This window comes from Patagioenas fasciata, chromosome 37, assembly GCF_037038585.1.
Source record: "Patagioenas fasciata isolate bPatFas1 chromosome 37, bPatFas1.hap1, whole genome shotgun sequence".
Classification (NCBI taxonomy): domain Eukaryota; kingdom Metazoa; phylum Chordata; class Aves; order Columbiformes; family Columbidae; genus Patagioenas; species Patagioenas fasciata.
Window position 1 is genome coordinate 483,620 of NC_092556.1, and position 17,382 is coordinate 501,001.

General features: G+C 64.7%; 3 protein-coding genes and 1 long non-coding RNA gene across 8 annotated transcripts in view; 2 read left to right on the forward strand and 2 right to left on the reverse strand.

Moving 5' to 3' along the window:
* Positions 1-4,283, reverse strand: part of ELOB (elongin B) — a 47,663-nt gene extending 43,380 nt beyond the window's left edge. The window contains exons 1-4 of one of the 2 annotated variants that reach the window (XM_071801319.1): positions 4,209-4,283; positions 2,738-2,872; positions 1,714-1,822; positions 491-630 (exon numbers count right to left, since the gene is read on the reverse strand). In XM_071801319.1, the coding sequence (XP_071657420.1) occupies positions 521-630; positions 1,714-1,822; positions 2,738-2,872; positions 4,209-4,211 (357 nt within the window). In that variant the 5' untranslated portion in view covers positions 4,212-4,283 and the 3' untranslated portion in view covers positions 491-520. Of the gene's footprint in view, positions 1-116; positions 631-1,713; positions 1,823-2,737; positions 2,873-4,208 lie in introns of those variants that run through there. The other variant, XM_065859534.2, reaches the window with a different exon arrangement.
* The window catches only part of LOC136114196 (myosin regulatory light chain 11), a 111,132-nt gene that overhangs the window by 91,315 nt on the left and 2,435 nt on the right, over positions 1-17,382 (reverse strand). The window lies entirely within an intron of this gene.
* Positions 6,087-8,415, forward strand: LOC136114212 (uncharacterized). The gene is made up of 3 exons (XR_010653069.2): positions 6,087-6,240; positions 7,038-7,070; positions 8,313-8,415. It is a non-coding gene; the product is annotated as an uncharacterized lncRNA (long non-coding RNA).
* Positions 8,570-17,046, forward strand: LOC139826221 (serine protease 33-like). The gene is made up of 4 exons (XM_071801326.1): positions 8,570-8,763; positions 10,333-10,604; positions 12,834-13,003; positions 16,648-17,046. Exons 1-4 carry the CDS (start codon positions 8,570-8,572, stop codon positions 17,044-17,046), a joined length of 1,035 nt encoding a protein of 344 aa, XP_071657427.1.

Below are 17,382 nucleotides of genomic sequence, written 5' to 3' on the forward strand. Positions count from 1 at the left end.
CTCCCCCAACCCCCAAATATTGGGCACCCCCGCTCCCAATCCCCCTGGGACCCACATTGGGACCCCCCCCCCCCTCCCCCCATCGTGACCCCAAATGACACCAGAGACCCCCAGGCTTTGATTCCTGCACCGCTTGATTGACACCTGTCACTCAACGAGAAGGAAACACCCCCGAGGGGGCGGAGCCGGGGAGGGGGGGGGGCGTGTCCGTGTCTCATTGGAGCGCTGCGGGGAGTGGGCGTGGCCATGGTGGGGTGGGCGGGGCCGGCTCTCAGTGACCGGTTTGTGTGGGGGCGTGGCCGGGGATGAGTGGGCGGGGCCGAGGCTCAGTGGTTTCAATGGGGGTTGGGGGCGTGGCCAGGAGTGGGGTGGGCGGAGTCTGGTGGCGAGTGGGCGGCGCCTGGGCAGCGCATTCGCGTCTGAACGAAGGGGTTTAATGGGGGGAGGCTGGGTGGGCGTGGCCGGAGCGGGGTGGGTGGGACCAGGGGAGGGTTGGGCGTGGTCAGGGGAGGGGGCGTGGTCAGGGGAGGGGCGGCTCCTGCGCCGCCCCCGCCGAGTCCTGGGGTTTCATGACGTCCGGCAGCTCGGGGGGGCTGGAGAAGGGGTCGATGCGCAGCCCCTCGAACGCCTCTGGGGGGCGACCGCGGTCAGGGGGGGGCCCCAGACCCACAGAGACCCCCATAGAGCCCCCCCAGACCCACAGAGACCCCACAGAGCCCATAGAACCCCCCAGACCCACAGAGACCCCATAGAGCCCCCCCAGACCCACAGAGACCCCATAGAGCCCCCCCAGACCCACAGGGACCCCGTAGAGCCCCCCCAGACCCACAGGGACACCATAGAATCCCCCCAGACCCACATGGACCCCCATGGGACCCCATAGAACCCCCCAGACCCACATGGGACCCTCAGACCCACATGGGACCCACAGAGACCCCACAGAAACCCCCAGACCCACAGAGACCCCATAGACCCACACAGACCCACATGGGACCCATAGAACCCCCCAGACCCACATGGACCCCATAGACCCCCCAATGAGGCCCCAGACCCACACAGACCCCCAGACCCCAAAACAACCAATGGGGACCCCAAAATGGGGCAGCCCCACATCCATGGGGCAGCCCCACTGCGACCCCCAAAATCCCACCTGGGGACCCCAAACACCCCCCCCCCGGGCACCCCAGAGCGTCCCCCATGTCCCACTATGGGTCAGACCCACATCCATGGGGCAGACCCACTGCGACCCCCAACCCCCCTCCTGGGGACCCCAAGCCCCCCCCCAGGGCACCCCAGAGCGTCCCCCGTGCCCCACTATGGGTCAGCCCCACATCCATGGGTCAGCCCCACCTCTATGGGGCAGCCCCACTGCGACCCCCAAAATCCCCCCTGGGGACCCCAAACCTCCCCAGGGCACCCCAGAGCGTCCCCCGTGCCCCACTATGGGTCAGCCCCACATCTATGGGGCAGCCCCACTGCGACCCCCAACCCCCCTCCTGGGGACCCCAAGCCCCCCCCCAGGGCACCCCGGAGCGTCCCCCATGCCCCGCTATGGGTCAGCCCCACATCTATGGGTCAGCCCCACATCCATGGGTCAGCCCTACTGCGACCCCCAAAATCCCCCCTGGGGACCCCAATTTCCCCCCCCGGGCACCCCAGCGCGTCCCCCGTGCCCCGCTCTGGGGCGGCCCCAGACGTGTGGGGCGGACCCACCGCTGCCCCTCAGCGCCAGCCCCACGGTGGCGGGCGCCTGGGGCCGCGCGGTCTGGCTGGTGAAGCCGCAGTCCCCCAGGGTCTTGGAGTCATCCAGGAGTTGGTCATCCTGGGGGGCAGAGCCACGGAGAGCCAGGAGTGAGCGGCAGGGACCCACAGAGACCCATAGAGACCCATAGGGACCCATAGAGACCCATAGAGACCATAGGGACCCATAGAGACCCATAGGGACCCATAGGGACCCATAGAGACCCATAGAGACCCATAGGGACCCATAGAGACCACAGAGACCCATAGGGACCCATAGGGACCCATAGAGACCCATAGAGACCCATAGGGACCCATAGAGACCACAGAGACCCATAGGGACCCATAGAGACCCATAGGAACCCATAGGGACCCATAGGGACCCATGGAGACCCATAGAGACCCATAGAGACCATAGGGACCCATAGGGACCGATAGAGACCCATAGGGACCATAGAGACCCATAGAGACCCATAGAGACCATAGAGACCCATAGGGACCCATAGAGACCCATAGAGACCCATAGAGACCCATAGGGACCCACAGAGACCCACGGAAATACACAGAGACCCATAGAGACCCATAGGGACCCATAGAGACCTCAGAGCCCCATAGGGACCCACAGAGACCCATAGAGACCCATAGAGACCCATAGGGACCCAGAGAGACCCACAGAGCCCCATAGGGACCCATAGGGACCCATGGAGACCCATAGAGACCCATAGAGACCCATAGAGACCCATAGAGACCCATAGAGACCATAGGGACCATAGGGACCCATAGAGACCCATAGGGACCATAGAGACCCTATGGGTCTCTATGGTCCCTATGGGTCCCTATGGTCTCTATGGTTTCTCTGATGATCTCTGTGGTGCTCTCTATGGTCTCTATGGTGAACTCTATGGTCCCTATGTTGCTCTCTATGGTCCCTATGTTGCTCTATCTGAACTCTATGGTGTGTATGACGCTATAGGTGCCGTATGGATGCCATGGGTACCTTGTAGAGGCGCTGGTCCTGGGGGGGCCGGTGCAGGATCCCCTCCACCACGCGCTTGAGCTCCAGCACGGTGCTGGACTCCTTGGCATCGGTGAAGATGGTGGTCTTGTGCCGCCGGATCATCAGGAACACGTCCTGGGGGTCACGGGGTCACGGGGTCACCGGGGTCACGGGGGGGTGGGGTTCTAGGGGGTTCTATGGGGGTCGTGGGGGTCATATGGGGTTCTATGGGGGTCGTGGGGGTCATATGGGGTTCTATGGGGGTTTGGGGTCACATGGGGTCATGGGGGTTCTATGGGGGTCACATGGGGTCATGGGGGGTCAGGGGTCATGGGGGTGGGGTCATGTGGGGTTCTATGGGGGTCATGGGGGTCATATGGGGTTCTATGGGGGTCACGGGGGGTGGGGTCATATGGGGTTCTATGGGGGTTTGGGGTCACATGGGGTCATGGGGGTTATATGGGGTCATGGGGGTCTGGGGTCATATGGGGTTCTATGGGGGTCACGGGGGGTGGGGTCATATGGGGGTTTGGGGTCACATGGGGTCATGGGGGTTATATGGGGGTCACATGGGGGTCATGGGGGTCACAGGGGCTTGGGGGTTATGGTGGGGTGGGGTCATGTGGGGTTCTATGGGGGGTCATGGGGGTTCTATGGGGGTTATAGGGGGGTCACATGGGGTCATGGGGGGTCAGGAGTCATGGGGGTCTGGGGTCATGTGGGGTTCTATGGGGGTCATTTGGGGTCATGGGGGTCAGGGGTCATGGGGTCATACGGGGTTCTATGGGGGTCATGGGGGTTCTATGGGGGTCACATGGGGTCATGGGGGTGGGGTCATCTGGAGTTCTATGGGGGTCATTGGGGGTCATAAGGGGTTATATGGGGGTCATGGGGGATGGGGTCATATGGGGTTCTATGGGGTCACATGGGGTCATGGGGGTCAGGGGTCATGGGGGGCTGGGGTCACATGGGGTCACATGGGGTGGGGTCATAGGGGGTTAAATGGGGGTCACATGGGGGTCATGGGGGGCTGGGGTCATATGGGGTTATGGGGGGGGTCTGGGGTCATGGGGGTCACATGGGGGTCATGGGGGGGTCAGGGGTCATGGGGGGTGGGGTTATATGGGGGTCATGGGGGGTCAGGGGGTCCCATTTCAGGGGGGCCCTGTGGGCGTGGCCAGGGCCATGGGGGCGTGGCCAGGCCCCTGTGAGCGCGGGAAGGGGCGTGGCCTCCAATGGGAGGCGTGGTATCCCCTAAAAGGAAAAGGGGGCGTGGCCTCCGCGCGGGGCCCGGGGGGCGGGGGGTGTTCGCTTTTCCCGCGCAAATCCGCTCTTTCCCGCCCAAACGCGGGTTTTCCCGCGCAAACCCGGGGTTTTCCCCCCCCCGGGGGGGTTTCTCGAAGTGGGAGGAGGGGCCCCGGGGGGGATTTTGGGGTAAATTCGGGGCTTTTTGGGGTTTTTTGGCGCTCACCATAATGGCGGCCGCTGCTCGTTCCGGGTCCGGGCGATCCCAGCGGCCCCCGCGGCCGCCGCAGCCAATGGGGAGCGAGGCCACGCCCCCTGGCGGCGCCGCCATCTTGGGGAGGGCGGGTGGGAGCGGGGGGCGAAGGTGCCGGGCGCCATGTTGAAAGGGTCGAATTCCCGCCCTTTTTCCGGGCGCCATGTTGAAAGGGTCGAATTCCCGCCCTTTTCGGGCGCCATCCTGGGAAGGTCTGATTTCCCGCCCTTTTCCCGGGCACCATTTTGAGAGGGTTCAAAGCCCCCCCCCCCACTCACTTCCGGGCGCCATTTTGAGCCGTTCAGCCATCTTGAGAAGGTCAAAGGGGTTTTGGGGGCTTTTGGGGTGAATTTGGGGGTTTTGGGGGGTCCTGGGGGGGTTTTATGGGGTTATTTGTGCTCCTTGACGTATTTTGGGGGGTTTTGGGGGCGTTTTGGGGCTGTTTTGGGCGGATTTGGGGCTCTGGGTGGGGGTTTGGGGTCCTGAGCCGCGCATGGGCGGGGTTTAGGTGTCCATGGAGGTGCCTGTTTGGGGGTTTTGGGGGGGATTTGGGGGGACTTGGGGGTCCGGCTGCCCCATGGGGGGTGTTTGGGGGCAGTTTTGGGGGTTTTGGGGGGTTTGGGGGGCTGGGCGCCCCATAGATTCCGTTTTGGGGGGGGGTTGGGGGGCTGGGGGGGTTGGGGTCCTCAGGGCCCCCATTGGGGCGCATTGGGGGGGTTTGGGTGGCCAAGGAGGTGCCTGTTGGGGGGTTTGGGGGGGATGGGGGAGGGGAGGGGGGGAGGGGAAGGGACCCAGGCGTCCGGGCCCCACGGGTTTTGCTGACGGGGCAGGAGGCGCTGGGTGTGGGGGGAGGGAGGGACCCAGGCGTCCGGGCCCCACGCCCCGCCCCGCCCCCCCCCGGGGCACAGGGAGGGGGGGAGGGGGAGGGGGAGGGGGAGGGGGAGGGGGAGGGGGAGGGGGAGGGGGAGGGGGAGGGGGAGGGGGAGGGGGAGGGGGGGACCCAGGCGTCCGGGCCCCACATGTGGGGCTGATGTGGGGTGAGGGACCCAGGCGTTCGGGCCCCATAAGTGACCCCCAACCAAGGGACCCAGGCGTCCGGGCCCCACATGTGGGGGTGACATGAGGTGAAGGACCCAGGCGTTCGGGCCCCACATCTGCCCCATAAGTGATCCCCAAGGAAGGGACCCAGGCGTTCGGGCCCCATAAGTGACCCCCAACCAAGGGACCCAGGCGTTCGGGCCCCACATCTGCCCCACAAGTGACTCCGCCCAACCAAGGGACCCAGGCGTCCGGGCCCCACATGTGGGGGTGATGTGGGGTGAGGGACCCAGGCGTTCGGGCCCCACACATGGGGCTGATGACAAGTGAGGGGACCCAGGCGTTCGGGCCCCACATCTGCCCCATAAGTGAACCTCAACGAAGGGACCCAGGCGTCCGGGCCCCATAAGTGACCCCCCCACCAAGAGACCCACGCGTCCGGGCCCCACATCTGCCCCATAAGTGAACCCCAAATCCAGGGGACCCAGGCGTCCGGGCCCCATAAGTGACCCCCCCACCAAGGGACCCAGGCGTCCGGGCCCCACATCTGCCCCATAAGTGAGCCCCAAATCCAGGGGACCCAGGCGTCCAGGCCCCACATCTGCCCCATAAGTGACTCCGCCCAACCAAGGGACCCAGGCGTCCGGGCCCCATAAGTGACCCCCACCGAAGGGACCCAGGTGTCCGGGCCCCATGGCGGGGGTGCCGTGGGGTGAGGACCCAGGCGTCCGGGCCCCACCCCGCCCCCCCCGCGTGGGCGAACCCGTTGGGCGAGGCCCCCGCCCCACGGCCCCCGCCCCACGGCCCCGCCCCACGGCCCCGCCCCATGGGCCCCATTTAAACGGCGGCGCCGTGGGGCGGGGGTTGGGGGGCAGGGCCGCTATGGGGACCCCCGACCCCCTCCTCCCGCTGCTGCTGCTGCTGCTGCTCCCGGACCCACGGCGCGCGACCCACGGCTGCGAATCAGGTGGGGCCCGGACGCCTGGGTCCCTCTGGGGGTCATGGGGGTCACTTATGGGGCCCGGACGCCTGGGTCCCTATAAGGGGGTCATGGGGGTCACTTATGGGGCCCGGACGCCTGGGTCCCTCTGGGGGGTCACTTGTGGGGCCCGGACGCCTGGGTCCCTCTGGGGGTCACTTGTGGGGCCCGGACGCCTGGGTCCCTATAAGGGGGTCATGGGGGGGATGTGGGGCCCGGACGCCTGGGTCCCTATAAGGGGGTCATGGGGGTCACTTATGGGGCCCGGATGCCTGGGTCCCTCTGAGGTTTGGGGGTCACTTATGGGGCCCGGACGCCTGGGTCCCCTGGGGTTGGGGTGAGCTATGGGGTCACTTATGGGGCCCGGACGCCTGGGTCCCCTGGGGTTGGGGTGAGCTATGGGGGTCACTTGTGGGGCCCGGACGCCTGGGTCCCCTGGGGTTGGGGGTGAGCTATGGGGTCACTTGTGGGGCCCGGACGCCTGGGTCCCCTGGGGTTGGGGGTGAGCTATGGGGTCACTTGTGGGGCCCGGACGCCTGGGTCCCCTGGGGTTGGGGGTGAGCTATGGGGTCACTTGTGGGGCCCGGACGCCTGGGTCCCCTGGGGTTGGGGGTGAGCTATGGGGTCACTTGTGGGGCCCGGACGCCTGGGTCCCCTGGGGTTGGGGGTGAGCTATGGGGTCACTTATGGGGCCCGGACGCCTGGGTCCCCTGGGGTTGGGGGTGAGCTATGGGGTCACTTGTGGGGCCCGGACGCCTGGGTCCCTGAGCGGGCGCCCCCTGCAGGTTCCCCGGGGCCGCTGACGAGGTCCAAGTTCAGTGAGTGGGGGATGGGGACCCCAATGTCCCTGCGATGTCGTTAATTACCCCACTAATTAATTACCCCACTAATTACCCCATTGATTACCCCACTAATTACCCCATTGATTACCCCATTGATTTACCCATTAACCCATTAATTACCCCCATTCCCCCACTAATTACCCCCATTAACCCCATTGATCCCATTGATCCCATTACCCCATTAATTACCCCATTACCCCATTAATTACCCCCATTGTCCCAATGTCCCCATTGATCCCATTACCCCATTAATTACCCCATTACCCAGTTAATTACCCCCTTGTCCCCATTGTCCCAATGTCCCCATTGTCCCCATTGTCCCCAATGTCCCCATTGATCCCATTGATCCCATGACCTCATTAATTACCCCATTAATTACCCCATTACCCCATTAATTATCCCATAACCCCCATTACCCCCATTATCCCATTACCCCATTGTCCCATTGTCCCCACTGTCCCCACTGTCCCCATTGTCCCCGTTATCCCCACTAATTATCCCCATTACCCCATTAATTACCCCCATTGTCCCATTGCCCCCATCGCTCCCATTGATCCCCATTGTCCTCAGTGTCCCCATTGTCCCCATTGTCCTTCATTGTCCCCATTGTCCCCATTGATCCCCATTGTCCCCATTGTCCCCCATTGTCCCCCATTGTCCCCCATTACCCCCATTGCCCCCATTGATCCCCATTGTCCCCAATGTCCCCATTGCCCCCATGACCCCCATCACCCCCAATGTCCCCATCACCCCCATTGTCCCCATTGCCCCCAATGCCCCCATTGCCCCCATTGCCCCCATTGTCCCCATTGTCCCCATTACCCCCATTGCCCCCATTGCCCCCATTGCCCCCAATGCCCCCATTGCCCCCATTGCCCCCATTGTCCCCATTGTCCCCATTACCCCCATTGCCCCCATTGCCCCCATTGCCCCCATTGCCCCATTACCCCCATTGCCCCCATTGCCCCCATTGCCCCCATTGCCCCATTGTCCCCATTGCCCCATTGCCCCATTGCCCCATTACCCCCATTGTCCCCAATGTCCCCATCACCCCCATTGCCCCCATCACCCCCATCGCCCCCATTGCCCCCATTGCTCCCATTGCCCCCATGACCCCCATGTACCCATCACCCCCATTGCCCCCAATGCCCCCATAGCCCCCACTGTCCCCATCGCCCCCATCACCCCCATCGCCCCCGCTGTCCCCGCTGTCCCCAGGCTGCGGGCGCCCCCTGGCGGGGCTGTCGCGCAACGTGGGCGGCGAGGACGCGGGGGCGGGGCGGTGGCCCTGGCAGGGGTCCCTGCCCCCATTGCCCCCATTGTCCCCTCTGTCCCCATTGTCCCCAGGCTGCGGGCGCCCCCTGGCGGGGCTGTCGCGCAACGTGGGCGGTGAGGACGCGGGGGAGGGGCGGTGGCCCTGGCAGGGGTCCCTGCCCCCATTGTCCCCATTGTCCCCATTGCCCCCATTGTCCCCAATGTCCCCTCTGTCCCCGCTGTCCCCAGGCTGCGGGCGCCCCCTGGCGGGGCTGTCGCGCAACGTGGGCGGTGAGGACGCGGGGGAGGGGCGGTGGCCCTGGCAGGGGTCCCTGCAGCGCCGCGGCCGCCACGTCTGCGGGGCCTCGCTGGTGGCGCCCGCCTGGGTGCTCACGGCCGCCCACTGCTTCCAGACGTGAGAGCGGGGGGGGGGGCATGGGGATGGGGGGGTCACATGGGGGGGGTCACATGACGGGGGGTGGTTATGGGGCTGGGGGGGGCAGATGGGGCTGAGGGGTGGGGGTCACATGGGGCTGGGGGGGTCACATGGGGCTGGGGGGCGTGGTTATGGGGCTGGCGGGTGGGGGTCCCATGGGGCTGGGGGGGTCACATGGGGCTGGGGGTGGGGTCCCATGGGGCTGGGGGGGTCCCATGGGGCTGGGGGGGTTGTGGGGTGGGGGGCTATGGGGCTGGAAGGGGGTTGTGCGGGTAAGGGGGATCACATGGGGCTGGGGTGACCCCATCGCCCCCCATTGCCCCCATTGCCCCCATTGCCCCATTGTCCCCATTGCCCCCATTGTCCCCATTGCCCCCATTGCCCCCATTGCCCCAAATGTCCCCATTGCCCCCATTGCCCCCATTGTCCCCATTGCCCCCATTGCCCCCATTGCCCCATTGTCCCCATTGCCCCATTGCCCCATTGCCCCCATTGCCCCATTGCCCCCATTACCCCCATTGCCCCATTGCCCCCATTGCCCCCATTGCCCCCATTGCCCCATTGTCCCCATTGTCCCATTGCCCCCATTGCCCCCATTGCCCCATTGTCCCCATTGCCCCCATTGCCCCATTGCCCCCATTGCCCCCATTGCCCCATTGCCCCCATTGCCCCCCATTGCCCCATTGCCCCCATTGCCCCCATTGCCCCATTGTCCCCATTGCCCCATTGCCCCATTGCCCCCATTGCCCCATTGCCCCCATTACCCCCATTGCCCCATTGCCCCCATTGCCCCCATTGCCCCCATTGCCCCCATTGCCCCATTGCCCCCATTGCCCCATTGTCCCCATTGCCCCCAATGTCCCCATTGCCCCCATTGCCCCCATTGTCCCCATTGCCCCCATTGCCCCCATTGACCCCCATTGCCCCCATTGCCCCCATTGCCCCCATCGCCCCCATTGTCCCCATTGCCCCCATTGCCCCCATTGACCCCCATTGCCCCCATCGCCCCCATTGTCCCCATTGCCCCCATTGCCCCCAATGCCCCATTGCCCCATTACCCCCATTACCCCCATTGCCCCATTGCCCCCATTGCCCCCATTGCCCCATTGCCCCCATTGCCCCCATTACCCCCATTACCCCCAATGTCCCCATTGCCCCCATCGCCCCCATTGCCCCCATTGCCTCATTGCCCCCATTGTCCCCATTGTCCCCATTACCCCCATTGCCCCATTGCCCCCATTGTCCCCATTGCCCCCATTGTCCCCATTGCCCCCATTGCCCCCATTGCCCCCATTACCCCCATTGCCCCCATTGCCCCCATTACCCCCATTGCCCCCATTGCCCCCATTGCCCCCATTACCCCCATTACCCCCATTGTCCCCAATGTCCCCATTACCCCCAATGCCCCCATTACCCCCACCGCCCCCATTACCCCCACCGCCCCCATTACCCCCAATGCCCCCATTACCCCCACCGCCCCCATTGCCCCCATTACCCCCATCCCCCCCATCCCCCCCATCCCCCCCATCCCCCCCATCGCCCCCACAGGGACCGCGACCCCCGCTCGTACTCGGTGCTGCTGGGCGCCCCGGAGCTGTCGGGCCCGCCGGGGGTGGGCGTGGCCATCCCGCTGGGGCGGGTCCTGCCCCACCCCTCGTACGCGGGCGAGGCCACCAGCGGGGACATCGCGCTGGCCCAGCTGGCCCGGCCCGTCCCCCTCTCGGCCGCGGTGCTGCCCGTCTGCCTGCCCGGGCCGCGCCTCCGCTTCCCGCCCGGCACCCCCTGCGTGGCCACCGGCTGGGGGGACATCGCCGAGGGAGGTCAGGGGGACACGGGGGTGAGGGGGGCGTGGGGGTGATGGGGGTCATGGGGGCATTGGGGGTGATGGGGGTAATGGGGGCATTGAGGGTGATGGGGGCAATGGGGGTGGTAGGGACATTGGGGGTGATGGAGGTGATGGGGACATTGGGGACAATGGGGACAATGGGGACGTGGGGGGCAATGGGGGCAATGGGGACATTGGGGCAATGGGGGTAATGGGGGCAATGGGGGCAATGGGGACATTGGGGGTAATGGGGACAATGGGGACATGGGGGGCAATGGGGGCAATGGGGGTGATGGGGACATTGGGGGCAATGGGGACATTGAGGGTGATGGGGGCAATGGGGGTGGTAGGGACATTGGGGGCAATGGGGACATTGGGGGCAATGGGGACAATGGGGACGATGGGGACATGGGGGACAATGGGGGCAATGGGGGCAATGGGGACATTGGGGGTGATGGGGGCAATGAGGACATGGGGGCAGTGGGGGCATTGGGGGTGATGGGGACATTGGGGGCAATGGGGGCAATGGGGGCATTGGGGAAATTGGGGGTAATGGGGACATTGAGTGTAATGGGGGCAATGGGGGTGGTAGGGACATTGGGGGAAATGGAGGTGATGGGGACATTGGGGGTGATGGGGGCAATGGGGACATGGGGGGCAATGGGGACGATGGGGACGTGGGGGACAATGAGGACAATGGGGGCAATGGGGGCTATGGGGACATTGGGGACAATGGGGACATGGGGGACAATGGGGGCAATGGGGACAATGGGGGCAATGGGGACATTGGGGACGATGGGGACATGGGGGACAATGGGGACAATGGGGGCAATGGGGACATTGGGGACGATGGGGACATGGGGGACAATGGGGGCAATGGGGGCAATGGGGGCAATGGGGACATTGGGGACGATGGGGACATGGGGGACAATGGGGGCAATGGGGGCAATGGGGGCAATGGGGACATTGGGGACGATGGGGACATTGGGGGTGATGGGGAAATGGGCACCCAAGGGCACCCAACCATGGCCAAGGGCCCCCAATGGGGGTCAAGGGCACTCAGTGTGGGTCAAGGGCACCCAACGGGGATCAAGGGCACCCAATGAGGATCAAGGGCACCCAGTGGGACTCAATGGGGATCAAGGGCACCCAAGGGCACCCAATGGGGATCAAGGGCACCCAACAGGGATCAAGGGCACCCAACCATGACCAATGGCCCCCAATGGGGATCAAGGGCACCCAACCATGGTCAAGATGACCCAATGGGCGTCAAGGGCACCCAATCACACCCAAGGGGACCCAACGGGATCAAGGGCACTCAATGAGGATCAAGGGCACCCAGTGGGGGTCAATGGGGATCAAGGGCACCCAAGGGCACCCAATGGGGATCAAGGGCACCCAGTGGGGTCAAGGGCACCCAACCATAACCAACGGCCCCCAATGGGGATCAAGGCCACCCAAGGGCACCCAAAGGGGATCAAGGGCACCGAACCATGACCAAGGGCCCCCAATGGGGATCAAGGCCACCCAAGGGCACCAACCATGACCAAGGGCCCCCAGTGGGACCCAACGGGGATCAAGGGCACCCAAGGGCCCCCAACCATGGTCAAGATGACCCAATGGGGGTCAAGGGCAACCAACCACACCCAAGGGGACCCAATGGGGATCAAGGGCACCCAAGGGCACCCAATGGGACTCAATGGGGATCAAGGGCACCCAAGGGCACCCAATGGGGATCAGGGGCACTCAATGGGGATCAAGGGCACCCAACAGGGATCAAGGGCACCCAACCATGACCAAGGGCCCCCAATGGGGATCAATGGCACTCAGTGGGGGTCAAGGGCACCCAGTGGGGGTCAAGGGCACCCAAGGGCACCCAATGGGGATCAAGGGCACTCAGTGGGGATCAAGGGCCCCCAATGGGGATCAAGGGCACCCAACCATGACCAAGGGCCCCCAATGGGGATCAAGGGCACCCAAGGGCACCAACCATGACCAAGGGCACCCAATGGGGATCAAGGGCACCCAACCATGACCAAGGGCACCCAGTGGGGACCAAGGCCACCCAAGGGCACCAACCATGACCAAGGGCACCCAGTGGGGACCAAGGCCACCCAAGGGCACCAACCATGACCAAGGGCACCCAGTGGGACCCAATGGGGATCAAGGGCACCCGAGGGCCCCCAACGGGCTCCAGCGCGCCCCCCGCGCCCCTCCCCCGCAGAGGACCTCCCGTCGCCGCGGCGGCTGCAGCAGCTGGAGGTGCCGCTGTTGGCGCAGCAGACGTGCCAGCGCCTCTACCGCACCGACATGGGGCGCGCGCGGCCCCCGCGGCCCATCCAGCCCGACATGCTCTGCGCCGGCTACGCCGACGGCCGCAAGGACACCTGCAAGGTACCCGGAGGTGTCACCGGGGGGGGTGGAACCACTGGGTGGGCACCAGAACCCCCTGAGATGTCACCATGGGGGGTGGAACCATTGGGTGGGCACCAGAACCCCCTGGAGATGCCACCATAGGGGTCACCAACCCACCCTTGATCCCCAAGATGTCCTCAAGAACCACTGGGTGGGCACCAGAACCCCCTGGAGATGTCACCATGGGGGGTGGAACCATTGGGTGGGCACCAGAACCCCCTGGAGATGCCACCATGGGTGTCCCCAACCCATCTTTGACCCCCAAAATGTCCTCAAGAACCACTTGGTGGGCACCAAAAGGTCCTTGAGGTGTCACCATGGGGGGATGGAACCATTTGGTGGGCACCAGAACCCCCTGGAGATGTCACCATGGGGGGTGGAACCATTGGGTGGGCACCAGAACCCACTTGAGATGCCACCATGGGGGGTGGAACCATTGGGTGGGCACCAGAACCCACTTGAGATGCCACCATGGGGGGTGGAACCATTGGGTGGGCACCAGAACCCCCTGGAGATGTCACCATGGGGGGTGGAACCATTGGGTGGGCACCAGAAGCCCCTGGAGATGTCACCATGGGGGGTGGAACCATTGGGTGGGCACCAGAACCCCCTGGAGATGCCACCATGGGGGGTGGAACCATTGGGTGGGCACCAGAACCCCCTGGAGATGTCACCATGGGGGGTGGAACCATTGGGTGGGCACCAGAACCCCTGGAGATGTCACCATGGGGGGTGGAACCATTGGGTGGGCACCAGAACCCCCTGGAGATGCCACCATGGGGGGTGGAACCATTGGGTGGGCACCAGAACCCCCTGGAGATGTCACCATGGGGGGTGGAACCATTGGGTGGGCACCAGAACCCCCTGGAGATGCCACCATGGGGGGTGGAACCACTGGGTGGGCACCAGAACCCCCTGGAGATGCCACCATGGGTGTCCCCAACCCATCCTTGACCCCCAATGGGGGTCAATGGGACCCAACAGGGACTGGATGGGGTCAAGGGCACCCAATGGGATCCAACCGTGGCCAAGGGTACCCAATGGGGGTCAACGGCACCCAATGAGATCCAGCCGTGGACAAGGGTACCCAATGGGGATCAAGGGCACCCAATGGGGGTCAAGGGCACCCAATGAGATCCAACCATGGCCAAGGGCACCCAATGGGGGATCCAATGGGAGTCAAGGGCACCCAAGGGCACCCAACAGGGGTCAAGGGCATCCAATGGGGGTCAAGGGCACCCAATAGGACCCAACCATGGCCAAGGGCTCCCAATGAAGATCAAGGGCACCCAATGAAGATCAAGGGCACCCAATGGGGGTCAAGGGCACCCAATGGGGAACAAGGGCACCCAATGGGACCCAACCATGGCCAAGGGCTCCCAATGAAGATCAAGGGCACCCAATGGGGGTCAAGGGCACCCAATGGGGATCAAGGGCACCCAATGGGACCCAACCATGGCCAAGGGCTCCCAATGAAGATCAAGGGCACCCAATGGGGGTCAAGGGCACCCAATGAGGGTCAAGGGCACCCAACGGGACCCAACCATGTCCAAGGGCACCCAATGGGGGTCAATGGCACCCAATGGGGTCCAAGGGCACCCAACAGGACCCAACCATGGCCAAGGGCTCCCAATGAAGATCAAGGGCACCCAATAGGACCCAACCATGGCCAAGGGCACCCAATGGGGGTCAAGGACACCCAATGGGGTTCAAGGGCACCCAATGGGACCCAACCATGGCCAAGGGCACCCAATGAAGATCAAGGGCACCCAATGGGGGTCAAGGGCACCCAACGGGACCCAACCATGGCCAAGGGCTCCTAATGAAGATCAAGGGCACCCAATGGGGGTCATGGGCACCCAATGGGACCCAACCATGGCCAAGGGCTCCCAATGAAGATCAAGGGCACCCAACGGGGGTCAAGGACACCCAATGGGACCCAACCATGGCCAAGGGCACCCAATGGGGGTCAATGGCACCCAATGGGGGTCAAGGACACCCAATGGGACCCAACCATGGCCAAGGGCACCCAATGAAGATCAAGGGCACCCAATGGGGGTCAAGGGCACCCAATGGGGATCAAGGACACCCAATGGGACCCAACCATGGCCAAGGGCTCCCAATGAAGATCAAGGGCACCCAATGGGGGTCAAGGGCACCCAATGGGGAACAAGGGCACCCAATAGGACCCAACCATGGCCAAGGGCACCCAATGAAGATCAAGGGCACCCAATGGGGGTCAAGGGCACCCAATGGGGAACAAGGGCACCCAATAGGACCCAACCATGGCCAAGGGCACCCAATGAAGATCAAGGGCACCCAATGAAGATCAAGGGCACCCAACGGGACCCAACCATGGCCAAGGGCACCCAATGGGGGTCAAGGGCACCCAACGGGACCCAACCATGGCCAAGGGCACCCAATGGGGGTCAAGGACACCCAATGGGGTTCAAGGGCACACAATGGGACCCAACCGTGGCCAAGGGCACCCAATGAAGATCAAGGGCACCCAATGGGGGTCAAGGGCACCCAACGGGACCCAACCATGGCCAAGGGCACCCAATGGGGGTCAAGGGCACCCAATGGGGGTCAAGGGCACCCAACAGGACCCAACCATGGCCAAGGGCTCCCAATGAAGATCAAGGGCACCCAATAGGACCCAACCATGGCCAAGGGCACCCAATGGGGGTCAAGGACACCCAATGGGGTTCAAGGGCACCCAATGGGACCCAACCATGGCCAAGGGCACCCAATGGGGGTCAAGGACACCCAATGGGGTTCAAGGGCACCCAATAGGACCCAACCATGGCCAAGGGTTCCCAATGAAGATCAAGGGCTCCCAATGGGGAACAAGGGCACCCAATGGGACCCAACCATGGCCAAGGGCACCCAATGAAGATCAAGGGCACCCAATGGGGGTCAAGGGCACCCAATGGGGATCAAGGACACCCAACGGGACCCAACCATGGCCAAGGGCTCCCAATGAAGATCAAGGGCACCCAATGGGGGTCAAGGGCACCCAATGGGGATCAAGGACACCCAATGGGACCCAACCATGGCCAAGGGCTCCCAATGAAGATCAAGGGCACCCAATGGGGGTCAAGGGCACCCAATGGGGAACAAGGGCACCCAATAGGACCCAACCATGGCCAAGGGCACCCAATGAAGATCAAGGGCACCCAATGGGGGTCAAGGGCACCCAATGGGGAACAAGGGCACCCAATAGGACCCAACCATGTCCAAGGGCTCCCAATGAAGAACAAGGGCACCCAATAGGACCCAACCATGGCCAAGGGCACCCAATGGGGGTCAAGGGCACCCAATGGGGGTCAAGAACACCCAATGGAACCCAACCATGGCCAAGGGCACCCAATGAAGATCAAGGGCACCCAACGGGACCCAACCATGGCCAAGGGCTCCGAATGAAGATCAAGGGCACCCAATGGGGGTCATGGGCACCCAATGGGACCCAGCCATGGCCAAGGGCTCCCAATGGGGATCAAGGGCACCCAACAGGACCCAACCGTGTCCAAGGGCACCCAATGGGGGACCCAACGTGGGTCAATGGCACCCAAGCTGCCCCCCCCATGTCCCCCCCCTCGGTGACCCCACCCTCCCCCTAGGGCGACTCGGGGGGCCCCCTGGTTTGCCGCGCCGGGGGGCGCTGGGTGCTGACCGGCATCGTGAGCTGGGGCGAGGGCTGCGCCGTCCCCAACCGGCCCGGCGTCTACACCCGCGTCAGCGCCTACGCCCGCTGGATCGGGCCCCGCGCGCCCCGCGTCACCTTCGTCACCGACCCCCGCGGGGACACCGAGAGCCCCGGGGACACGGCGGGCGAGAACGGGGCGGAAACGGGCGGAAATGGGGCGGAAACGGGCGAAAACGGGGCGGAAACGGGGGAAAACGGGGCCGGAATGGGGCAGAACGGGGCCGGAATGGGGCCGAGCGGGGCGCTCGGCGGCGTCGGCAGCATCGGCCTCCTTGGGGGTGTTGGGGTCGCGCTCCTGTTGGGGGCGCTGTGAGGGGGGAAATGGGGGATTGGGGGGGACCCCAAAAATAGGGGAGAGGGGGGAGGGCGCCCAAAAATGGGGGAGGGGCAAACCACCCCGATTTAGCCCCAAAATGGGCCCCAAACCCACCCGATTTAGCCCCAAAATGGGCCCCAAACCCACCCGATTTAGCCCGAAAATGGGGTCAAAAACCCCCCGGCTTCGCCCCAAAATGATCATGGGGGAGGCACAAAACGCCCCGATTTCCCCCCAAAAGCCCCATAGGGGACCCCAAAACCTCCTGATTTTCCCCCAAAATGAGCCCCAGAACCCCCCCAATTTGCCCCCAAGGGGACCCCAAAACCTCCC

Excerpts from the sequence above, each read along its gene's own strand:
- LOC139826221 (XM_071801326.1), top strand. The coding sequence starts at position 8,570 with ATGTCCCCTCTGTCCCCGCTGTCCCCAGGCTGCGGGCGCCCCCTGGCG. Across the intron at positions 8,764-10,332 it reads GCCGCCCACTGCTTCCAGAC|GGACCGCGACCCCCGCTCGT; the intron begins GTGAGAGCGGGG and ends TCGCCCCCACAG. Across the intron at positions 13,004-16,647 it reads GCCGCAAGGACACCTGCAAG|GGCGACTCGGGGGGCCCCCT; the intron begins GTACCCGGAGGT and ends CCCTCCCCCTAG.